Source organism: Aquarana catesbeiana, linkage group LG01, assembly GCF_042186555.1.
Source record: "Aquarana catesbeiana isolate 2022-GZ linkage group LG01, ASM4218655v1, whole genome shotgun sequence".
NCBI lineage: Eukaryota > Metazoa > Chordata > Amphibia > Anura > Ranidae > Aquarana > Aquarana catesbeiana.
In genome coordinates, this window is record NC_133324.1 from 617004980 (window position 1) to 617031610 (window position 26631).

At 41.6% G+C, this 26631-nt stretch overlaps 1 protein-coding gene across 4 annotated transcripts in view; it reads left to right on the forward strand.

Moving 5' to 3' along the window:
* The window catches only part of WDFY3 (WD repeat and FYVE domain containing 3), a 370646-nt gene that overhangs the window by 282896 nt on the left and 61119 nt on the right, over positions 1 to 26631 (forward strand). For 3 of the 4 annotated variants that reach the window (XM_073600175.1, XM_073600184.1, XM_073600201.1), the window contains 6 exons: positions 179 to 285; positions 12488 to 12670; positions 18176 to 18333; positions 18638 to 18715; positions 19817 to 20044; positions 22955 to 23017. In XM_073600175.1, the coding sequence (XP_073456276.1) occupies positions 179 to 285; positions 12488 to 12670; positions 18176 to 18333; positions 18638 to 18715; positions 19817 to 20044; positions 22955 to 23017 (817 nt within the window). The remainder of the gene's footprint in view (positions 1 to 178; positions 286 to 12487; positions 12671 to 18175; positions 18334 to 18637; positions 18716 to 19816; positions 20045 to 22954; positions 23018 to 26631) is intronic. The other variant, XM_073600193.1, reaches the window with a different exon arrangement.

Below are 26631 nucleotides of genomic sequence, written 5' to 3' on the forward strand. Positions count from 1 at the left end.
TCCGCGTGTAAGCTTGGCATTCAAAGTTGCAAGCAAACTAAATTAACAGCAAAGTATAATACTTTCTAGTTTCCATAGAAACATGACCATGATGATACCAAAAACTTCAGTTTGCTATGCTGAAAAAGTTTGAAGCCAATATATAAACACAAAAATATTATTCTGTGATTCATTGCAGTAACCCTGATGGGTTTGGATTGGAAGCAGAAGCCAGGATGACCACTTGGCACATAATGATGCCATCAGACGTTGAAGCAGATGGAATGTATCAGGATATAAGTGAAGGTAAAATGAATGCCATCTGTGGGTACAAATATTTCCTTATTTAATTAAATGCATAGAAGATAGTTTTATTAAAAGTTTTGTGTGTATTGTATTTCTACAGATGAATGAACTTCCTTGTACAGTTTATGTGCAAGATGTATTTCAAATTAAATGTAAATGTTAACCTCCCCAAAAAATATGTAGATTCGGGTCCCTTAAAGCAGATACATAGCACAGCGCTTGTGCTATGTAATCTGCCCCCCTCTAAACTGTAAAAAAAAAAAAAGCCCTAAACCTACCACTTCCTGTGTGCCCTCTCTAAACAGACCACGATAACCAGGGCAGCTCTGCCCTGATCACCGTGGTCAAAGTGCGTCCCTCTGTGACAGGTTGCCAGCTCTCCACTCTTCCCCCTCACCCCCCTCTTTCCTCCCTGTCAGCGCCCTCTCTGTCTGTCTCTGGCCCAGCCTCACCCCCCCCCCCCCGCCACTATTATTGTAATATTAAAATCTTAAATTTGTCACTGCCAGCCTCTCTATTAGAGGCTGGCATAGCACACTCTGTAAGTTGTATTTAAAAACAAGGGCTGTAAATACAGAATTTCAGCTGTCTTCAGGCTGGTCACGTGAGTCGCGGCCACTTTCCAGCTCCGATGGATGGCTTCTGCTGAGGACTCGAGCGACCACGTGATCTCCCTGGCTGATGTCAGAGGGAGTTCATGGCCCCTCCCGCAGAAGACTTCCATCGGAGCTGTAAATCGGCCTCAAGACAGCTAATATTCAGTATTTACAGCACTAGTTTTTAAATATAACTTACACAGTGTGCTATGCCAGCCTCTAATAGGAGGCGGGGCTTTGTTACAATGGATGGCCGAACAGACTGCATAACACAGCGGGAGACTCACGCTGTTTTAGTAATGAAAGGTACGGCTAGTCTGCATAAATACATGTATACAAAAACCAACATTTGCCTTATGTTTTAAATCTATTCACTGACAACATGAAATGTGGAGGAGTAGCAGCCTCTCGTGGAGCATTCGGATGGATTAAAAGGGGTATACACCAGATCAGCCATAACATTATGACCACTGACAGGTGAAGTTTTAGTAATCAAAGGTACGGCTGCAGATGGGCACAGTGAGACTACAGATGGGCACAATTAGACTGCAAATGGGCACTGTTTACCCAGTAGCTGCTGCATTTTCCCACCCTAGGCTTATACTCGAGTCAATATGTTGCCCAGTTTTTTGTGGTAAAATTAGGTGCCTCGGCTTATATTCAGTCAGCCTATACTCAAGTATATACGGTATGTAAAAAAAAGAAAGTACATTTGTTAGGGTTACATCCTTATCTCCACCTAACTGGTGGTTATAACGAAACACCCGGAACGTGCCCTTATACTAGGGCAGATTGATGTACCCCTATGTGTTTATACTTGCACAAAGCTGCTGCTGGTGCTGTCATTATACAAAGCTTGGAGTGGTTCTGTGCCACCTGATTGTTGTGATAACCAATCAGAGTGATCACAAATGTAAATGGTGTGGTATTGCTTACATGGGTGAGCCTTCCCCTTTCTTTTACAATGGAGGAGGAGAGAATGGAGAATTGAATGAATTAATCTGACAGGGGTTATAACCCTTACTCTATCCAAAATGAAAAAATAAGTTTTGCCTATAGTTCTACTTTTTTTTTTTTTTTTTTTTAATCAAAACTTTTTATTTATTTCCGATGCAGAAAATGATCATACAAAGATAATACAGATTACCGTAAGGATTACAGAAATCAAGGTCCAACCAAAAAAGAAAAGGGGGAAAAAGCTAAATTATACAGTGCAAATTTTCATACATCTGAATAAAAGTTTTTATACTGCATCTTTGTCTACTATTGAATAATACCAACAGGTGTTTAACATACCTAACATAAAACTGTAGGGCGCGATCCCCTCTCCCCCTCCCCCCCCCCCCCCCCCCCCCCCCCCCGTCTGCTGCACATTCCTCAAACTAAATTCGTAACAGTCTATCCATCACAAGCTGTGGGGGGGCAAGAGCTGGGTCCGACAACCAAGGCTCCCATATCTTTTCAAATTTATTACCAGCATTTCTATGACGGTAAGCTAATTGTTCCCTGATTAGGAGTGAGTTTACATGTGCAATCCATTGCTTTCCCGTTGGTACAGTGTGCGCCATCCAGTGTCGAGCTATAAGCTTTCTAGCCAGATACAATAGCCTGGTAAGCATAATGTACATTCCCCTCTGGTACATCTCCTCATCAATCGCACCTAGTAAACACACCAGAGGAGTGGAGGGCACTGGCACCTGCGCCAACCGGGATACAATCTGTATGACCTCATTCCAGTATCTATTAAGCTTCGGGCACCGCCAGAGCATATGGATGAGGTCACCCTGATGTATTTTACATTTTGGGCACAGGGGTGAATCTCTCAGACCCCAACCAAACAGTTTAGTTGGCGTCCGATAGGTTCTATGCAAAATAAACAGCTGCGACAACCTATGAGACGCTGAGATGGATGTATTAGGGATTGATTCCAGTACCATATCCCATTGTTCATCATCAATGTCACCAATATCTATGACCCATTTAGCTCTGCATTTTAAGGAGGTATGGTCTTGATTGGAAGTGAGCAACACTGAATATATTGTAGATATCAGTCCTTTTCTAACCTTCGCATGCAGCAGTTCCCTCAGAAGTGGGGACGACGTTACAGACACGGGGATCACCCGACTCTGGGTCTGTAGGGCATGTCGAAGTTGTAGATACTGAAAAAAGCATCTATTGGGGAGTGCAAATTCCGAACGTAATTGCGCAAAAGATTTTAATATATTCCCCACATATAACTGTGAGAAAAACCAAATTCCCCTATGCTTCCACAGGGTAAAGCCCTCTAATTTATTAAGTTCTGGGTATCTTGGGTTATCCCATAAGGGGGTGCACTCCAAGGGGCCGACAACCTTCAGTGCCCCCCGAACTGCGCCCCATACTTTTTTAAGAAGACCCGCTGTAGGTGAATTTGGGGGTAAGCTGGGGAGGTCCATTTCTAAATGGGAGCTGGCCTTCAAGTCCGGGTTTGTACGGACCACTAAACTTATTATGGGATCTTCTGAGATATCATCATCCCCCCACCCCATCAACTGCTGCAGTTGAGAGGCCAAAAAATACAATTTGGGGTGTGGTACCGCTAGGCCTCCTCTGTCTTTATGGTATTGTAGAATGTTTAAGCTAATTCTAGCACCCTTTCTTTTCCAAATGAGATCCCGCATCTGTGTATCTATTTTCCTGAACCATTTGTTAGAGATCCACACAGGGGAGTTTTGAGTGACGTACAATAGTTGCGGGGCCCAGATCATTTTTATTAGGTTTATCCTCCCCACGACTGATAAGGGGAGTTTACACCAGCTAAGGGATTTCTCTTTTTGTTTCTTCAACAGGGGTTCCAAATTTAATTTGAGATACCTAGAGGTGTCCGGGGTCACCACCACTCCTAAGTATCGAAATGATTCAGCGATGGTGATTTGCCTTGCCTCCTGGGGCACGGGTTTAATAATGGGGTCTATAGGCATCATAATAGATTTGGACCAGTTTATTGTAAAACCTGAGAATCCTCCAAATTTAATTATAAGTGACATTAGTACCTGCAAAGATCTATCCGTATCTCCCAGCTACAGCAGTGCGTCGTCGGCGTACAGTGAGATCTTTTCCTCTGAGAGGCCTCTACAGAATCCCACTATCTCAGAGGAACCACGGATCATGATAGCCAACGGTTCGACTGCCAAAGCAAACAGCAGGGGTGACAATGGGCACCCCTGACGAGTGCCTCTGTGTAACGCAAAGGACTGGGAAAGGGAGTTATTAATGCGGAGCCTTGCTCTAGGAGCTGAGTATAGAATCTTAACCCATTTAACGAACCTGTCACCCAGGCCAAAACGAGCTAGGATCTCCCAGAGGTAGGGCCACTCCACACTATCAAAAGCCTTAGCGGCATCCAAGGATAATATGGCCCTACCTCCAGGGTTATCCACTGGGGTCTGCAGGTTCACAAAGAGGCGTCTAATATTGTTAGTTGTAGATCTAGTGGGTATAAACCCAGACTGGTCTCTATGCACCAACTTCCCTATCACCCCGGACAATCTGTTTGCCAGTACTCGTGCTAAAAGTTTGACGTCTAGGTTTAAGAGGGATATGGGCCTGTATGAATCCGGTAAAAGTTTATCCTTACCCGGTTTAGGGATCACAACTATGAGGGCTTCTTGCATACTATCAGGCAGGGATCCTTCCTCCTCTGCCGCAGAAAAAGCTTGCAGCAGTGGTGGAAGTAAAATATCACTATATCTCTTGTAAACCTCAGCAGGCAATCCATCCGAGCCCGGAGACTTATGCTTCTTAGCCCCCTGGAGGGCTTCAGCCAATTCCTCCATAGTTATTGTAGCATCTAGCATACTCCTCTCATTCTCCGAGACTTGAGGGAAGGGACAATTCTGTAGGAATGCATCCAGCTCAGCGGAGCTAGACGCAGTCTTAGAGGAATATAAGTCCATATAGAATTGATAAAATATCTGCATAATGTCTGCTGTCCCGGAGCAAGTCTCCCCTGTCCCCGATTTAATAGCTAGAATGGAAGCCGTGTCTCTTTGCTCCCTGGCCAGCAGGGCAAGGAGATGACCCGTGCTCTCGCCCTCTTCATAATATTCCTGTTGTAGGAAGAACCTCCGTTTTTCGGCCGCTGATAAGACTACTGAGTTGTATAATGAGTGAGCCTCAATCCATGCCTCCCTATTCTCTTGGGATGGGTCTGAAATCATTTTCTGCTCTCTAGTTTGTAAATCCTCTCTAACCCTGGATTCCCACTCTCCTGATCTCCTTTTCACTCCATTAATTCCTCTGATCAGACATCCTCGCAGGAACGCCTTCAGAGAGTCCCACACAACAGCCGCGCTCGCGGATCCTCTGTTGAAGCGTAGGAACTCCCCCAAGGCATCAGCTATCCCATCCGGTTCTGGGAATAGCTCCAGCCAGAATGGGTTAGTCCGCCAGAGGGGTTTAACCTCCTGGGTTCCTACGTCTATCCGCACCCAAAAGGGAGAGTGATCAGAAAGTAATCTAGGTTCATATGCGGAATCCACTACCCTCTGCAGCAGGGCAGTGTTGCCCAGGCCCAGATCTATACGTGAAAGACCACCATATGTGCTCGATCTACATGAATAACATTTCTCCATTGGATGCTTCTCCCTCCACACGTCTCTCAAACCCAATTCAGCAAGCATAAGTGCAAATGAGGTAGTACCCGGGGAGCGACCATTTTGTCTGGAATTTAAGGATATTCTATCTAAGTGTGTATCTAACACATTGTTGTAGTCTCCCAATGCTAGAACGGGGGTATTAGGATATAGGGCTATGAACTGGGCAAATTTCTTTAGAGGGTCTGAGGAATATGGGGGAGGAACATACATGGCCGCAACAATACACCTATAACCATTGAGCTTACACAATAGAAACACAAATCTGCCATCCCCATCAATCCTCTGCTGCAGACATTCAAAAGATATCCTCCCAGAGATCAGTACACTCACCCCCCTGGAGTAGGAGGAGTGCACCGAGTGAAACTGAGTAGGATATTTACATGATTTCAACATGTAAATCGAATTGAGCTGCAGGTGAGTCTCCTGAAGACAGACCAGGTGCGGCTGCATTCGAGCTAAATATTTAAACATTGCACTCCGTTTTGTTTTCTCCCCCAGTCCCCTAATATTCCAAGAAAGGAGCATTAACCCCCCAGTACCTCGGTTCGCCATTTCCAATCTGTTTTATAGGCAAAATTGAGGGCTGAGGAGCCACATGTTTTTTGTGTCACAGTACTATTTTCAGATAGTAAAACAATCCAGCCTGCCCTATTTACCACAGTATTCCTACACATCAATTCCCGCCACTGCTTGGAGTGTATAAGTATGAAGGGAGTTAAACAGACATATAATCGTCCAACCCGTGGGGGGAAGAGGGTCACACCTGGAGAGGGGAAAAGGAAGAACACACCCTTAAAAAAAACAAAGTGTCTGACCAACATGGCCGTACATAACCATAATACACCCCAACGTGGGGAATTCAGTCCTCTCAGGACTCTGTAGAGGGGGCTCTTGCGTAGCCCAAGGGGCATGTATTTATTATCAAATCTTGCACCAACAAAATTGGAAACAGTATGTTACTAATGCCGAAGTATCAGCATATAAAAGTGACGTGCAAAAATGAAAAAAAATAATAACTCAAAAAGTAGAAAAAATATTTTCTGCAAAAATACAAAAAAGGGGGGTGTGAAAGCCAACTCCGCCATAATAGAAAAAGAAAGAATCAAATTTCAACAGAGCACCGCTTGAATAAGGTGCCGTACAGAAAAGAGAAACCGCACTCATGCAGGGCGTTGTGCTAAGGCACGCTCTTCTCTATCCAACCAGTTCATCGCAGCATTGGGGTTTTCAAAGAAATGGGACGTGCCATTAGCAATCACTTTCAATTTTGCCGGATACAACATGAAGTATTGGAGATTCAGGATCCTTAGCCTCTTCTTGATATCGGTGAATTTGGATCTTTGCCGCTGTACTTCCGCGGAGAAATCCGGAAATAATGAGACCGTAGCATTGTCCACTTTCAGGTTCCCAGCTGTTCTGGCATTACTCAGGATGGCGTCTCGATCCTTGTAGTTAAGCAGCCGAAAGAGGAAAGGACGCGGTGGAGCTCCCTGTGGTGGTGGCCTTGAGGGGACTCGGTGGGCCCTCTCAACCGCAAACATAGGAGAAAATACGGTGCTGCCAAATGTGTCCTTCAGCCAAGATTCAATAAAAGCTACCGGGTTTTTGCCCTCAGCTCTTTCCGGAATACCGACCGCCCGCACGTTATTTCTGCGCAGGCGGTTTTCCATATCCTCCAATCGGGCCGCATTCACAGACGCCACTGATGTCACATGTCGCACATCCCTCTGTAAGGGCTGCCACTCCTCCTCCAATGTACTAAGTCTGCCCTCCAAAGCAGATGTGCGTTCGCGCAGCTTCTGCATATCATGCCTTATTAATGAAATCTCCCCCTTCATACCTTTCACTTCCCCAGTTAGTGCAGTTATAGATGAGCTGCAAGATGTAACTGCAGCAAAGATATCCCTCAGTGTGGGCTCAGGGTCAGTGTCCTGCTGCAGAGATGCGGGGGCCATATTGGAGGAATGTGGGAGAGTACTCACATTTGCAGAAGCTGTTGCAAGCTGAGGAGGGATCCCATCCAGGGAGCTCATAACATCCTCCGGCAGCGCTTCCCCAGGATCAGGCATGAGAGTTGCCGAGAGGTCCCTCTGGGCAGAGTTAATGCCAAATAGGCGCTGGGCAGCCTCCTTTGCTGTGCGGGGCGGGAGGCCGCCATCTTGGCCAGGGGTGTCCAGTGCCGTTCGTGCCGCCGGTCCGCGTCTGGCCATTGTATCTTCGCTGATTTACCCCTCCGAGGATAGCTGACAGTCAGGGGATCACAGTGCACTAAGAGCCGAGTCTCTATGTATCAGGATGGCGGTGATATTTCGAGGATTTGTCAGGATTCCTGGCGGAGCTGTGCACTGTGCGTCTTACTCCATTCCCCGCTCGGCCACGCCCCCTATATAGTTCTACTTTAATAATAGAAAACCTAGTATTGGGAAACAGCCACACTGATTTTTTTTTCATGCCTCTGACCTCATTTATGAAACTTAACCACTTCAATACCGGACACATTTATCCCCTTCCTGCCCAGGACAATTTTCAGCTTTCCGCCTTGTCACACTTTGAATGACAATTGTGCAGTCATGCAACACTGTACCCATGACATTTTTATTATTTTTTCACACAAATAGAGCTTTCTTTTGGTGGTATTTAATCCCCGCTATTTTTTTTTTTTTAAATAAACGAAAAAACACTGAACATTTTGAAAAAAAAACATGTTTCTCTTTGTTTCTGTTATAAAAATGTTACAAATAAATAATCTTTCTTCATAAATTTAGGCCAAAATGTATACTACTACATTTCTTTGGTGAAAATAATCTAAATCCATATATAATATTTAGTCTGTAGGAAAGTTATGGAGTCCACAAACTATGGTATATATCTGAAAATTTATCAATCCTACTGACAGTCTCAATTCTTGAGACCCGAAAATGCCAGAACAGTACAAATATCCTCCAAATGACCACTTTTGGAAAGTAGACAGTCCAAGGTATTTAGTAAGAGACATGGCGAGTTTATTGAAGTTGCAATTTTTTGTCACAATTGTTTGGAAAATGAAAAATTAAAAAAAATTTTTTTTTTTTTGCAACTCTATTACATATGGTTACCAGTGCAGTACAGGGTTGTCATATAATGGGTGATCAGAGACACTGGTGACAGTATGTTAAAAAAAAGTATTCTCTCTCTCTCTCTCTCTCTCTCTCTCTCTCTCTTACAGTTATAAGCAACCATTTTTTTCTGCATGAAAACTACCCAATGAGTGTTTACTATTTTGAAGAGCTGTGATTAGCCACAGCTAATCCCATGGTACAGATGGGCTGTGACTGGCCCTGTCTGTACCATGTGATGATTATGACCAATCACCGAGCTCATCACAATAGTACACAATGAAAGGCATGTAACAAAGCCTTTCATTGTGTACAACTGTCATGTAATCTGCTGTGGCTGGCCACAGCGATCAAATGGTAGTGGCAGCGGGCCAGTACAGTGATTTGTGATTGGCCATGTCCGGTGGACACAGCTGATGACAGATCGCACCAAAGGGAAAACCCGTGGCACGATTCATATGACGTCCTCCCCAACCAACAGTGCTCCCTACCAGCCATCATTTTACATTATCCTGGGCGGGAAGGGGTTAAACATCTCATTATTGTTTGAAGAGGAGCCTTGATGATTGTATTTGTCAACAGCAAAGTGTATTACCTGCTGGAGTGCGAGGACAGTAGGTATAAAAAAAGGTTTACACAATCATGGGGTAATGTATTTGTATCATCCATGTGTTGCTGGCTGGTTAACTGACGATATCTCCCACATAGGCCATTTGTGGATTACCTTCCCAGATAAAAAAAAAATCACTTCCAATAAGCAATAAACAATGAATCTATTAATACACAGAAACCATATATGGCTTTGTTGCATATCCATGTGCAATAAAGAATGGGGCCTGTTAAATCACTGAAACCATCAAGGACTTATATCTGGTACACTTGAGCAATGTATACACGGACCAAAAATCTGCCGGTTCAGCAAAAACCATCCTACTTTGGGTCTGTGTGTGCCCCTGTCTGTTCAACAGAAGTTGGTCTGTCGAATGGTCATGCTGGAAATCCAGTATTCAATTGGCACTCCCAGGAGAAGTCCCCCCTGTCAGAATACAGTAGAACAGTGGGGGACATCCCTGAATCAACATTGCTTGCGTTAATGAAGGGATCTGTAAGTTTTTTGTTTTTTGTTCAACCTGCAAAAAAAACAAAAAAAAAAAACAGCACGTGTATACCCAGCTTTAGATGATCATATCAATTACAGAGAATGGTGGTAGGAGATTTGCTTGCCCTAATCTTGGTGAAACACAATTGGAAACATTTCACTCTGGTTCAACCATTGATTGGGTATATTGCGAACTCTTTATGAAGGTAAACACAAACCAGAGATCATGTTGCAAAATTTCTGCATCTGATCGCACACCCTCTTTGCTCAGGAATTAGCTCATGACCAGTAGTCTGAACTTGAATAGTGTGCTGAAAAAGACTAACATTAACCTCTTCAGCTCCGGAAGGTTTACCCCCTTCATGACCAGGCCATTTTTTGCGATCCTGCACTGCGTCGCTTTAACTGACAATTGCGCGGTTGTGCAGTGCTGTACCCAAATAAAATTGATTTTCTTTTGGTGGTATTTGATCACCTCTGTGGTTTTTATTTAAAAAAAAAAATTAATAATAATAATAATTTTGAGAAAAAAACAATATTTTTTACTTTCTGCTATAAAACCTACCCAATAAAAAAATAAAAAAATAAAATTTCTTCATCAATTTAGGCCAATATGTATTCTGCTACATATTTTTGGTAAAAGAAAAAAACAATAAGCGTATATTGGTTTGCGCGAAAGTTATAGCGTCTACAAACTATGGGATATATTTATGGAATTAAAAAAAAAAAAATTCCTTTTTGTTACTAGTAATGATGACGATCAGGGATTTTTATCGGGACTGCGACATTGCAGCAGACAGATCTGACACAAAGTGACGCTCTTTGGGGACCAGTGACACCAATACAGTGATCAAAAAAACTGTATTAATACTTCATATTCCCATTGCACACGCTCCTGGTTAAGCTCTCAAAGTTTGGGTGCTGCAGCAACAACCAGCTGGATACTGGTTCATGTCGCAAAGTAGATATTTGCCAGCACACCATGGATCGACACAAAGTAGCGCCCAAACTGATTATTTATTGCATATCACAACACAAGGAGAGTGCAACGTTTTGGAGTCACGCAGGACCCTTTCGCTCACATGCCTCACATTGCACTCTCCTTGTGTTGTGATATGCAATAAATAATCCGTTTGGACGCTACTTTGTGTCGATCCATGGTGTGTTGGCAAATATCTACTTTGTCACTGCAGGGAAGGGTTTACCATTGGGGGCGATCAAAGGGTTAACAGTGTTCCCTGGGAGCGCTTGCTAACTGTGGGGGGTGCTTTGAAATCGGCGTTCCTGCCACAAGATCTCCATCTTCCCCTCTGACAGAACGGCAATCTGCCTTGTTTACATAGGTAGACCGCAATTTAGTCTGCCTCAGGACGATTGGCGGGTCCTGGCGGATATCTGGTTTCGCTGGACCCGCTGATTGGCTCCCACTAAGTCCAGTCACAGTGGGAGCTGTCACCAGCGGCATGCATGCGCACCACCCAACCCAAAAAAAAATTGCGTACAGGTACGTGATTTCACGCTGAAGGGCCGCCCTGCCACAGTATATATGTGTGGGGTGGTCCAGAAGCGGTTAAAGTGGAATTTTAGTCCTGCTGGATCACTTCAGGCAGGCTCCTTTTGCAGGTATAGCTATGTAAAACATTAAAAATTTGTTTCTATACTGTTTAAAATCCAGTAATACACTGTTTCACCCTGCTGTGCACATGCTCAGTTGCTCTCCATTTTTAGGCATTTTAGGCACTGCTGGGTTTGTAGAGACCGACCTGCTGACAACATTAAACCCTCCTATCCTTTACAGCCAAGAAAGCTGCTTCTGTTTGATCTGCAACTGGCATGGTGCTCCACATGTGATCAGTTATGACTCCAGCCATTTGATGATTTGACAGTTTGGTTGAAGGCACAAGAGTATGTGACATTCCGGCATTCCAGGAATGTAACAGATTTTTTTAAACCGTTAAATTGATGGTCTTAGTTATGCGTTATGATTTAATGCTGTTCAAGGGCTCTGGGCTTTAACAAAATGGCAGCCTGCAGCAAAAAGAAACTGGAGCAGTGCTGGAGGCAATATACAGCACTAATTTTGGTAGCATAATTATTAATGTGCGTTCCCTGCTAAAGAACATTATTTTTTTATCAAGTTGTTATGGGTAAAGTTCCACTTTAAGACAGCTGGGCTGATTTACTAGAGCAGTTGAGAATCTTCATGCAAAAAATTGTGTGAATTTTCACTTTAATCAATTTATGTGAAAAGCATCTGCACTTGATTGGGTATTGATTGGGTATTCAAAGTAAAGAGGATTCTTTTTTTTTTTTTTGCATGAATAAGTAATTAAAGTGAATATTCACACATTTTTTAAGCGACTATTCTTGGTTCCTTTAGTAAATTAGCCTCAGTTTGTCAACTGGCCAGTTGGAAGCTGCATAGAACCTGCCAGTCCTTCTGTTTGGCCTTGTGCTTGCCTCTGAGCTTCCAAAATTACGAATTCTGCCTTAATCTGTAAATGAGATATATCCCATGAACACATATTTACTGTTCACAGATGGTGCATCTCATATAAAGTTTATTGGTTTTCTCTACAATAAAGCTCTGAAATGTGAAATTAAATTCTTACAATAAGCCCCAGTGTAAACCATTTTATTGACATGTACTATTCATTTGTGACCTGGTATTGCTTATTGAAGCCATTGTAATGTAAAAGTGTGTCAAAGGGATTTCAAATGCATTGTATATTGATGGTGATCTAAACCGTCAAAATGATAGACTGTGTTTTGCAGGGCGCCAGCTTCTCTTGAAAGCTGTCAACAGAGTTTGGATAGAGTTGATTCATAGCAAGAAACAAGTTCTGGAGGATATGTTCAAAGTGACATTTCCTGTCAATGATCGAGGACATGTGGATATTGGAGTTGTCAGGCCTTTTATTGAGGAAGCAACATTGCGTTCTTGGCAAAACCACCTTGGTAAGTCATTTTTCAGCTAAAGAATTTGTATTTTTTAACCTCTGTGTTTATGCTTTAGTATTCCCAACTGTGATGCTTTTCTATATTGCCTACTTTTTTCTTTGCCCCTATATTGCTTCTCTGTGCTTTTTTTATATTTATTTTTTATTTCTACTACACTTTTATTTTTCATTGATCAAAATTTGGAAAGACTTAAAGTGGTTGTAAACCTCAGAGGAAATATGAATAAAGACTATCCCTCTATAGTGTGTACTTGTTTCAATTAAGAGCGCTAAGGGGTTAATTTTACTAAAACTAGAGTGCAAAATCTGTTCCAGCTTTGCATAGAAACCAATCGGCTTCCAAGTTTTTTTTATCAAAGCTTAATGGAACAAGCTGAAGTTAGAAGCATGTGGAAGAAGAGTGGCTGCCATACACAGCTGCATCTGATTTTGTGCACGCCAGTTTTAGTAAATCAACCCCTAAGTGTCATTTCTCTATGCTGCTTCATTACTCTGCTATCAGCATGAATCACTTCTGACAAGTTTTCCTGACACCAAGAGAAAATTTGTGACTGGGAGGGACCCCTATCAGATTCACAGCTCTGTTCCTGTGTGCTATGTGGAGGGGGTGTGCCTTCCCTCCAATCAGCTGTCAGAGCTCACCTCACTGAACTCTGCAGGGTGTAACGTCAGCTCTCCGCCCCCTTTTTTGAACTCTCAGACAAGCTTTTAAATACTGGAATTTGAATGGATGTAGAGAAGAGAAGACTGCAATAAACAGATAAAACTTGTATAGGAGGATTTGTTTCATCTCTCTGTATTACCTGAGGCCAGTCACTTCACTGGGTATATGTAAGGGTTTACAACCACTTTAAGTAGTATACTGTACTAAGCCTTTGAACAGTCTAATACGTTTTCTCAGCGTGCCTCCAGTTTTTTTTCCAGTGTCCTAAGAAGATGGAAGTCTTTTTTTCTCTCTACCAAGAAAAGTCCAACCATTTTTACTAGTCTTTTTTTTTTCTTTCATTTTCTTTAATTAAAATGTTTTTACATGCTGCTTGAGCTGGTCTCTTAATGCCGCAATCCATATTAGCGTATCCGCAGCACCAGCTTAGGAGGCTGTACCTAGACCCCACTGAACTGGACATTTGCGGGACTTGCCTGGAATGTCTTGTAAGGGCACTTGTCTCTGCATTGTGCCACTTTCCAGGCTTTTGTGTTCTGTGTTGGCTGCGATCTCCAGTTCCTGTGACACAGACTCTAGAGTCGCACAGTTTCTGAAGACTTATTCTTGTAAATAGGCTTTGTGGACGGAGTATGGGAGGGGTGTACCTCTTATTATCCCTTATTCTTTCAGTTAACATCTGAAAGGAGTAATGCTAAAGGACTGAGCAGTGACACATTTAGTTCCTGCCATTTAGCTTGAGGTAACCTCTTCTCTGTACTTTTCCTCGTCACAAGTGACACAGGGATCTACCTCAGATGGTCTTTGCTGTCCACCTACAGTGGCCTTTTTGCAGCGTTTCAATGCTTTCAACATGCTGCAAATATTTGTCATCACTTCTAGTTAATCACCAAAAATGTATTTGTTGGCGGACTATTCATTGCAACATTTACTCTTTGCTTCCATAAAGCGGTTGACTTACTAAAACCAGAGTGCAAAATCTGGTGCAGCTCTACATAGAAACCAATCAGCTTCCAGATTTTTTGTCAAAGTTTGAACATGGGGAAGTTTGAAGCTGATTGGCTGCCATACACAGCTGCACCAGATTTTGCACTTTCAAGTTTTAGTAAATCCACCCCCTAAAGGCCCGTACACATGATCAGAAAACGGTACAAAAAAACACCACTTTCAAAGCGATCTTACAATAAACTGATCAATAGTACACCGGTTTTGAGAGTCAATCAGGGCAGGTCATGCGATATTATCCGATGGGACAAGCCCAAAAATACCAGATTTTCATTTAATCAGTACGGTTTTCGTCCGAAAATACAATACAAGTACATTACATTATAAATTTTTATTCTGTCATACGAGAATTTTTGTAACTTTAGTAACCTCTTCATTTCGATATGGAGACGAACATGCAAAACAGGCTTAAGTGTTCAGTTAATGTAGTAGGTTTTGATTCTACCTTTTGGATAACTATAGCCTGGGTGGCTTTCACTAATTGCCAATCAATGGCCCTCTTTTGACAAGGAATATCACGTTAACTATCTGGAATTTCCTGTTAGAGTGATTTTAAGACCACTGCTTGTTCTTTAACATAGCCTTTTTGAGTGTGGTAGTCCTTTTGTTCATCACCTGAAATTTTACTTGGGCAATATGTCCTTTCTTGGAGGAACATGCAAGTACTGACCCCACTTAGGCTTATAGATAATTGAACATGTTGAAAATGTTGTCAATTTTATGGTGGAAGGTGATGGTAATCAATTGTGTCATATATACTGAGAAATCTTTTACCTCATAACTTAATTGTAAACAGTACATTTTGGATCATTCTACTTAAAGCGGAGCTTCACCTAAAGGAGGAAGTTCTGCTTTATGGTAGGGCCTCCTACTCACTCCTCTTTAGGAAATGGCACTTATTTTTATGGGGGGGTACTTAGATCACCTAGGTGATCTGAGCAGAAGTTCTCCAGCGCTCCTCGCAGTCTTCTGGGACGCATCACAGGTCCCAGAAGACTGCGGGACCATACACAATGCGCAGCATGGCTTACACATGCACAGTGGGCACCTGGCTGTGAAGCCGCAAGCTGTCAAACCCGGGTGCCCACGGTTAAGATGCCGGGGACTTAAGACAGGTGGAGAAAACGGATCGAGGGAGCATAGTACTTGATCCTGGGACAAATGTAGCTGCTGAGTTTTAATAAACACAATTATGACTTGAGCTCCTCTTTAAGCACTTCATCCCCGGAAGGTTTTACCCGCTTCCTGACCGGGCCATTTTTTGCGATACGGCACTGCGTCACTTTAACTGACAATTGCACGGTCGTGCGAAGCTGTTCCTAAATAAAATTCATGTCCTTTTTTTTTTTTTTTTACACAAATAGAGCTTTCTTTTGGTGGTATTTGATCACCTCTGAGGTCTTTATTTTTTGCGCTATAAACAAAAAAGGCTGACAATTTTGAAAAAAAACAATATTTTTTACTTTCTGCTATAATACATATCCAAAAAAGAAATGTAAAAAAACGAATTTCTTCATCAATTTAGGCCAATATTTATTCTGCTACATATTTTTTGGTAAAAAAAAAAATCTCAATAAACGTATATTGATTGGTTTGCGTAAAAGTTATAGCGTCTACAAAATACGGGATAGATTTAGGGACTTTGAATTTATTTATTTTTTTACTTTTAACGGCGGCGATCTGTGATTTTTAGCGGGACTGCAACGTTGCAGCGGACAAATCTGACCTGAAGTGGCACTTTTTAGGACCAGTGACACCAATACAGTGATCAGTGCTAAAAAAAAATGCACTGATCCCTGTATAAATGACACTGTCAGGGAAGGGGTTAACTACAGGGGCAATCAAGGGGTTAAATGTGTTTCCTGGGAGGTGCTTTCTAACTGTGGGGGGGAGTGGATTCACTTGAAGGAATTGTGATTGTGATTCAGCTTAGCTCTCTCTTTTCCTCCTTGACAGAACAGCGGTGTGCTTTGTTTACATCGGCACACCGCTGCTCCTTCTCCTGTGAACGATCGGCGTATCACGGCCGCCGGACCCGCTGATTGGCTACCGCTGTGTCCAATCACAGCGGGAGCTGCGCAAAGGCGCCCCCTAAACTGCGTGCATGAAATCACATAGGTACGTGATTTTGAGCACCCAGGCTGCCCTGCCGCAGCCGCTCGGCAATCCCTGCACTCTGTGACAGTTGTCACTTTTGTGAAACGAGCGTAGCCATGCGGGGCTCTGCCCACACATCCGCATCAGTCGTTCAGAGTTCTGTTGGCTTGTAGTTCTCAATAGCACCCTGGTAGCTCAATGAGTCTTCCTGTCAGTGTGTAACTATTTGTCCGTATGATGTAGGTATTATTTTTTTTTTTTTAAAGGTGAATTTATCCTTTAGGTCACACCACTTGGGTAGTATTTAATGCCCTTCTTTACAGTTTGTTCTTTATGTACTGGTTTAATTTCTGATATTGGTTCTGAGGTATACAAACCCACACCATATTTGAGGTGAGTGAGTGGATGACTCATTTTATCCCCACCCCCCCTCCCCTTTTTTTGTTTGGTGTTTGCCTTTTTAATATAGATATGGTACTCCGACCTGTTTAGACTCCTAGCAGATGCCCTCTGGGCTCTCCCAGATCATCAAGATCCGAAGGACTGGTTTACCATCCTGCTTCATAGTTGCTGGCTTTAATGGCAAAGTCTTGAGGGACTTGAAGATCCAGAATGGCTAGTACCTGAAAGGTTTAGCATCACACATGGAAGGGATACTTCACTTGGTGCCAGAAAAGAAGCTTTCAACCCGGGAAATGCTCCATGGGATGAATACTAACCTTTTTGCAATTAGGCCTAGATCAGCATTTGATCCTAGTTGCCATCAAGGGTCAGTCAAATGTTGACACTTCATGTTCCAGAGACTCATATTCTTTGACTATGACCTTTTTTTACAGGGTGTCTCATGTAGATGCATTCACCATTGACTCCTTGAGATTCGAATTTGTTTCTTTCACCTCAACCAGGACATTATACTACCTTTCACTTTGTCTAGCTCCAGCGCATCTGAAGCAGATCTTCCTTCATTGTGTAAATGTTGTTTGTGCTTTTGTATTTACCTTGCAGCCACCATTTCCAGTAGAAAGATTAACTCTGTCATCCGTGAGGGCCCCTAGCTTCCTGTTCCACCATTTCTTGGTCGCACAGACAGATCATTATCCAAGCTTATTGTCTTCGATATTGGGTTTCAGTCTTTGCTATCAAGACATGCTCTACTAAATCTGTCAGTTTCCTGGCTTTTTCACATCAGGCAACTGTCTCCCAGATTTCCAAGCCAATTGGTCCTTAATTCACACATTCTCTACTTTTTACCAGTAGGATGGATGTTCAAGCCTCATTTGATGCCAGTTTTGGGTGAAAGGTCCTTCAGACAGTTCCCAGTTCAGTTTTTGTTGTGTGTGATCACAGTTGCGCCACACCTCAGTTGGACTGCTTTTGGACATCCCACTAGTCTCTGAATCCCATGTGCCTCAATAAATGAGAAAGAAAATAGGATTTTTGTCCTACCCCACTGTGTATATGATCTTGCTTCTAATATTGCTTTTCTACAAAATTGAGGCATGCTGGGAGTGGGAGGGATTATAACTGGCTAGTCATTGTTTGTGTCCAAATCCTCCTAAAAGCTTCCATTCATCCCAATTGTCTCTGAAACCTGTGTCCCTCAATGAAGTCCAAGAGATGGATTTTATGGTGAATATGAAAATCCACTTTTTTCCTTCACTAACTTACTCTTAGAAGCTTGATACAAACTGAAATACTTGCCAGATAATTCACATATATATTATTTTATTTTAACAGCATATGAAAAGAAATGCATCAGTAAAGGTGAAGCTATGGTGCCGAGTTCTCAGTCAAAGCTGTCACGTGTCAGTAGTGGCTTTGGCCTCTCCAAGCTAACTGGATCAAGAAGAAATCGTAAGGAGAGTGGACTCAATAAACACAATCTCTCCACACAGGTATTGTTAGTAGAGGGCTATTTGCTGCGCACCGTTGTGTGTACAGAAAAAGTGATGTTTTATGCAAGTGGAGCAGTATAACTCTGCTATGCCAGTCAAAGGCTGACAAGGGCTATTACATTAATTTATGTTATGCATGTTGAAATTTACCTTGAATTAGTCATCTGGGTCCTGATATATATGTCAGGCCAGCTTTATTATATTTTGAAGTCTAAAATATTATCTTGTTTGCTTTCTAAAATATTTCCATAGTGGTCTTTGTGGGTATGTACAAAATGCCTATGTTTTTTTTTTTTTCTTCTAGGAAATTTCTCAGTGGATATTCACTCACATTGCTGTTGTAAGGGATTTGGTGGATATGCATTATAAAGAATACCAGGAGGTAATGGAATGAAGCTTGTAATTACTTACCTAGACTTTCCACTACAGAACTCATCAATATGGAGAGCTCATCTCTAGAGAAAAAAAGTTTTATTTTGTCAATAAGACCTGCAACATTTTATCAGTTGTTCATATGTTGAATCCAATTATTTTAATTAGGGCCCTTTCTTATGTTGCTATTTTCATTTTTGTGCCTCTGAGCCCTTTCATGGAGTACTGAGGACAGTGGAAAATCTTGACGGGTCTGATCTCCTCTGCATAGTCAGTCTGTGTTTTCTGCATACACATTAAGTGGCCTAGATGAGTCCTCTAGTTCTGGGATATAGATATATATATATATATATATATATATATATAATAATATATCAAGATGCACTGTTTTTTATTAAAAATATTGTTTTGGCTGAAGAACTGAGAATTTTATAATTCTTTCTCACATCTTTCCAAGGACAAGATAAAGAGTAAATTAGTTAGTGGGGCAGAGAAATTATTTGAAGCATAATTGGAAGTTTAGCTACTTCTAAGACTCTTGGCAGATGTGATTTCTTTATATCAGTGTAATCAGAAAATGCAGCTTTACGTCAAACCAGTTAGATACTAGCTTTCAGAAATATTAGTCCTTTGTAATGTTTATGGTTATTATGGTTTTATTTATGGGGCCTTTTTATCCAGAATGGGTGACAGGCCTCCAAACCCTGCCAGGTACCCCTAGGTGACAGACTAGTAATTGGGTTATTTTGGATCATTTGGGCCGGTAGCTAATGGTTGCCCCCAAGATAGGCTAGCACTGGAGTTGTCTGAGAAAGCTTCCCTTATCTATTATAATGGGTGCAAGGATACATGCTCAAGCAATCCAAGCTTTTCCGAACTTGTTTAAAAAAAAAAAAAATATATATATATATATATATATATATATATATATATATATATATATATATATATATATATATTTATATTTATTATTATAATTCTTTGGACAATCACATCACACCTTCATATTTGTAATATCTATAGTCAGCCTAAGCTGTAGTCTTTATTTTATTTTTATCATTTGTTTTGTTGTTGGTCATTATTTTAATTGTATCATTTTCTTTGTTAACAGCGTCAACAAAATGCATTAAAATATGTAACAGAGGAGTGGAACCAGATTGAATATGAACTCCTCAGGGAGAGGGGACTTTGGGGGCCACCTATCGGCTCCCATTTAGATAAATGGATGCTGGAGATGACTGAAGGGCCATGTAGAATGAGGAAAAAAGTTGTGAGAAATGACATGTTCTACATTCATTATCCTTACATCCCTGACGTGGAACAAGACAGTAACACAATGGTGAGTTGAAGATTATTCTGATTTTCTTAGTGTTATACTGTCTGTTCTCAAACATGTGCATTATAGTTTAATATTGCAGTTTTACAAGAAGCTGCACACCACTGTTGTCACTGTCCAGTAAAAGCTTTATCGAGACTCTAGGAACAAGCATGCTGCTATCCCTGCTTCCTGACTGCCCAGCTCTGGTTTCCCCCTCCAAGGGGGGGAATAGTTGAGATGAGCCCATGAGAATAAAACACTTGACAGGTGGGCGTTGCGGAGATGGAGGCGGCAGCATGCTTGTTCTTGAAGTCTCAATAAAGCCTTTTTGGACAGTGACATCAGTGGTGTGTGGCTCCTTGTAGGGTTGTTTAAGACACAAGTAGTAAGGATGGGCTTCTGAGCTTGCATCTGCATGGTGTTTGAACAGAGGGACTTCTAAAAGTTTAGAGCAGTTACATTTCCATATTTTATTACTTATTATACTCTTTGTGAGGTAACTAGATCCAAAATGATGAGGGTGTAATAAGTAAAATTTTGCTTGCAGTCCTTTCTTCCACTTGTTTCATATCCTGTCCTTGTCAGCAATATAAGCACTGCAGGAAATGCTCAAAGTTTTTACCATACAGTTAGCAGCCATACTTCATTATTTAGAGTATAGAGAACCAGCCAAGAATGTACATTTGTAAGTATCTGAATCTCCACTTTTTGTTATTGTGGCGAAGCCTTACCTGTTGGAGATAGGAGTGTGTGTTACTTGATTGTATTCTATCCCTGTCAGCCTGTAAGGCCCCCATGGAGGCTGACTTGTCTACTTTAAGCTTAAAGTGGTTGTAAACCCTGCTTTGTTGTTTTTTACCTACAGTTAAGCCTATAATGAGGCTTACCTGTAGGTAAAAGGAATATCTCCTAAAATGTGTACCGTTTAGGAGATATTTACCCACTGTAAGGGCTTTGTTTTAAGATAAGTATTTCATAATGTGCCGGCTTTTTTTTTTTGCATGCTAGTCTTGTATCGAAAACTAATAGGTTACAAAATTTATGAAAATTCTCATACGACAGAATACAACTTCGGAAGTGATATAGTGTATTGTATTCGCTAATTTCTGAGCATGCGTGGTCATGGTCACATGATTTTTCAGTAAAAATACCATACTGATTACACGAAAAGTGTTTGTTCTGTTATCGTACAAGAAAGATTTTCGTGCTTGTCCCTTCGGATATTTTCGCATGATCTGACATAATCGGCTCTAAAAAATGTGTACTAACGATCTGATTATCGGATGATCGCTCTGAAAGCGGTATTTTACGTTTGATTTTCTCATCATGTGTACTAGGTATTGGATAACTGACAGTAAATACCAAAGCTGTTTGTTTTTCGTTTTTCTCATGTCAGCACCTTTTGTTGTGTGACCATTTTTGTGTTTATTACCACTGAGCTTTGGAAGGAGATAGCACAGCCTTTACAGCCAGACGCTTCTCTCCTTGTAGGGGAGAATACAAGTTTGTAATCAAGAATTTAGTCCTTGACGGGGAAGGCTTCACTATTATGACAGTTTTCAGGTGTGGAGGTTTAGATTATTACAGAGTCGATTTCTATTTAAAGTATGGAAAGGAGAATTCTGACTTTGGTGGGGAGCCTTACAACAAACTGCTGGGAGAATTATATTGTCAGGGGACTGTCAAAATGTGATCTTCGTAGCTTCCAGTAACGTGAAGTTAAGTCATTTTAGCTGGGATAAAATCATACTATAGAACCAGCCTAAGCACAATTATGGTGTCTTCATTAAAGTGTTACCAATCCCACAACAGTAAAACCAGTCTGTATATGCAGTATAGCATGCTTTTTATACTCACTGTGGAACCTAAGGGGTTAATCCTCCACTTTGTGTAAAAAAGGCTGTTTGATCCGGTCTCCCTTGATGCTCCCCTTTTTTTACTGTCCCCAATCCATCTGCTGATAGTACAGAGCCTTGAAGTCACTCTGCACATGCTCAGTTTGATGTGTATTGCTAGAGACTTTTTTTTTGGGGGGTGGGGGGGTGGAGAGTGCATGTGATCAGCACAGGGCTAATCAGCACTGTCCAGACAAGAGGGTCAGGGGTCATGCAGCCTAATAGGACAGTCAGAGGAGAATGGAAACTCCTACAAACTTTAACCAGTTCATACTGTTAGAATTTACGAGATTGCTATATACTACTGATGAGAAAGCGTATTTAGCCATTCAGATTTACTAAAATAATTGCATTTTCATACTCTCTGTATTTTGGGAGACCAGATATAGTGAATGCAGGGTCCTGGGTTTATTAACACGTTAAGCAGGTTTTTACAATGGTGACCAGTTGCCAACAAATGTAGAGATGCTGATTGCAAATGTACAATCTGACTTTGCATTTTCCTAATACTTATTCCATAGTTGCTGATGGAAGTCCGTCTTGAAAGAAGCAGGTGCATAATTCACTTAACCTCTAGTACAGGGTTTCTCAATCTTTTAATCATAAAGGAACCCTCCAAATAACTTTCCAGTCTCAGGAAACCTAAGCTAAAAATTACCATATCTACAACTCCTGATACATTGGTCAGTGGGAAGAATGCTCCTTACACTTGTGGTCATTGGGAAGAATTACCCCTTACAGATAGCTTAAAAGATCAATGGTGTCAGTGGAAACTTATCTGAGAGGCAGAAATTGCTCAAGGAACCCCTAGCAACTTCTGGAGGAACTCCAGTTGAGAAACCTTGCTCTAGTAGATTCCCCACATTTTTACATAGAGCCTTAGAGCAGAAGTGGGTTGTTTTAGATGCCCCAGAGTTGTTTCCCCATTTGCAAAGAGCTGTTTTATTTTACCTTTCTATATCCATCTGTCGTTTTGACTTCTTCATGTATAATATATCTTTCTCATTTTTTTTTATACTTAATACCCCATTTTTAGTCTGACTTTCCATGTACACTACCTGAAACCTCTGACGGTCTCTTGATGGTAACTCATGAGAAGGTAAAATGGAGTGAAGTTTTGAATGCACAGGCTGTACTGGGAATAATCACTGGAGCATGTTCTAACAAAGCTGCTTTTTTTCTAAGTGCATCACTCTGTGCTTGTTTAAGGTATAACAACACTAGTGCCTCACGCTTTTACCTTCGAGGATTAGTAGTATATATTCAGCATCAGTCTTGGGGTCCATGCACACTGGGCTTAAAAATCGCTGCTTCTACAGGCGTTTTGCCTGTATAAGAAGCTCAATGTTCTCCTATGTGTCCATGTACATTAGGACGTTTAGAGGCACATTTTAAGCTTGGTGTTTAGAGGCAGGAAAAAAAATCCTTCTGGATTGCGTTTTTGAGAGGAGTTTTCTGGCAGAAAAAAACACTAAACGCTTGTACAAAAACGCTCTATAGGAGCGTTTTTACTGCCAAGGGACCATTGTGCATGGACCCTTAAAATGTGTCTACAGTAAGTCTTGGCATGCTTAATGGTCTATAGCTGTGCATCCAGGACAAATATTTTTTTTTTAAATTAATTGTTTCTTGCAGTACTTTTTTATTACATTTAAGAAAAGAACAACTCCACACTAACTGAATAGGGGTAATTTTTTATATATTGGGTGCCATGCACAGCTACTCCAGGTCCTAACTGCTCCAGTACAATAGAAATACAATACAACACACTATATCCATTCTGAAGTTTTGTTCTGTCATATGAGAATTTTTGAACTTTAGTAACCTCTTCATTTTTTCATTTTCGAAATGGAGACAAGCATGTAAAAAAAAAAAAAAAAAAAAAAGGATGATCATCCGTCTGATTATTGCATTGTATCTACCATGCTTTAGGCTGGCTGTACAAGAGTCAATTTAAATTACTTACACACATTTTAAGGTGGATATGGAAATCCCTCCCGCTGAGCCTTATTCTGACAGCAGGGAGACTCCCCCCGCTGTCATAATACACTAATCAGCACTGCCAGCTATAGTCAGCAGTGCTGATTGAGAGAAAAATTTCCAACAGACTGGTTGTACACAAGTTGATCAATAGATCGACTTTTGCACATCCAACCCGCCCATACATGCATTGAAATTCGGGCGGTCCCTGATGAACCAGACAAATTTCAATCGATGTGTGGCCAGCTTTAACCTCCCTGGCGGTATGATTATTTCGGATTTTAGGTGCTGAAATCGGTACAATTATTTTGCATGGAAATTTGGCGTTTTATATTGTAGGTCTGTAAATCTTAACAATAACACACTTAAATCTGTCCAAACAAGAGTCTAGTAGATATCCCGGGTATGATAAAGTTTGAAACACAAAAACATAAATTATAATATAATAAATAAAAATAAATAATTAAAAAAAATTTTAAAAAATAGTAATAAAATAAATTTCCCCACAATTCACTATCGCACAATTCTGCAAGTGTTCTAATTTACTATCGCTGTTTTCTAGCTGGTCTAAAGCCACTTTTGACGTAAAGGGACACTTTTTGGTTGCTATGGACAATCTCCAGTTTCCAGGCAGAAAGAACAGTGTATATCATGTAAAACTGCATGCAGGGCATGGGCCAAAGCACTGGGGACAAAAGGGATGTGAAATCATTTCATACAGTACTGTAATCTGTAAGATTACAGTACTGTATGTGTTATGATTTTTACTTTTTTTTTAATTTGCCGCCAGGCTCCGCCCCCGTGCGTCGCGCCGCTCGCAGGGAACGGAGCCTGGCACGGAGAGGCTTCGGAGGAGGACGGAGCCCTCGGACACTGCGGGTGACATCGCAGGATCCCGGGGACAAGGTAAGTAACGCCGCACCAGGATCCTGCAATGCGATCCCGAGTGTGGCTCGGGGTTACCGCTAATGGTACTGAATTTTAACCCCGAGCCACACTCGGGAAAACCGCCAGGGAGGCTACTGAATTCCCCTTAATGTGTCTGAGACTACATTTGTACTGTCAGGAGCTCCTGAGGCTGATCAGCTGCATTTAGTCTAATGCTACAGTTAAGAATAAAATTAACCACTTCAGCTCCGGAAGGTTTACCCCCCCTCCTGACCAGGCTATTTTTTTGTGATACGGCACTGCATTGGTTTAACTGACAATTGCACGGCCGTGCAACACTGTACCCAAATAACATTTATGTCCTTTTTTTTCCCACAAACAGAACTGGTATTTGATCAGCTGGTTTTTATTTTTTATGCTAAAAATAAAGAACGACTGACCATTTTGAAAAAAAGAATATATATTTTTTACTTTCTGCTATAAAACACATCCAATAAAATAAATGTAAAAAATCAAATTCCCATCAATTTAGGCCAATATGTATTCTGCTACATATTTTTGTAAAAAAAATCCCAATAAGCGTATATTGATTGGTTTGCGCAAAAGTTATAGCGTCTACAAATGTGGGATTTTTTTATTTATTTGTATTTATTTTTTTACTAGTAATGGTGGCGATCAGCAACTTATAGCTGCAATATTGCGGCAGACAAATCGGACACCTAACTGACATTTTTTGACACTTTTTTGGGGACCGGTGACACCAGTACAGTGATCAGTGTTAAAAATGTGCACTGTCACTGTACTATTGACACTGGCTGGAAAGGGGTTAAACATCAGGGGCAATCAAAGGGTTAACTGTGTGCCTATTCAGTGCTTAATAACTGTGGGGGAAGTGCTTTGAAGACATGGATCAGTGTTTTTGTTTCCCAGAAACACAGGATCCATGTCTTCTGTACTCTCAGAATTGACAGTCTGCCTTGTAGACCGACATAGGCAGACTGTCATTCTGTCAGAGTACCGAACGATCGGCGTGTCCCTGACGAACATTGGTTCCGCGGGAACTGCTGATCAGCTCGCGCTGTGTAAATTCACAACAGGAGCGAGCTGCCGGCAGCGCGAACTCACGCCCAAAACCCAGAAGTGCAGAATCACGTATATATACATGATTCTGCCCAGAGAGGTCACCCTATAGCAGTAAATCTGCTATGGGGCGGTCGTAAAGTGGTTAAAACTGCATATCACATGGGTCAACATGGCACATCAGTGTTACCTTACTGCATTATTTTTTTGCCTACCAATTTTTATTACCGTATTTATCAGCGTATAACACGCACCCCAATTTAAGAGGCAAGTGTCAGGAAAAAAAACACTTTTAAGCAATATAAGATCAGTGAGCATCAATGCAGCCTATTTAGTGCCCATCTGCAGCCTTCCATTTACTTCTCCCATGACATCAATTTATTTGCTGGTGATGTTATTTTGCTCTTAACTGACCCCAATGACATCCCTTATGAATGGCCATAAAGTGTTGCAAGCATTTAGGTGTGACTTGCCTCTCAGCTGCTCCGCAATCCAGCAAGAAGCCGCCAGCTCCCGCTGCCTCGTGTACAGATGTAATCTTAGTGCGAGCCGAGTGCCGCGCCGAGCCGAGTGGATATGACGGCTCCGTGATTTCCGGCAGCACTCATTCCCCTCCGAGATACGCTGTCAGCGTATAACGTGCACCCGTGATTTTTTCCCCTATTTTCAGGGTAAAAAAGTGCGTGTTATACGCCGATAAATATGGTATATTGATAAATAAAAAAGGCAAAGATGGCTTTAAAAATAAAAATACACGGACTATCA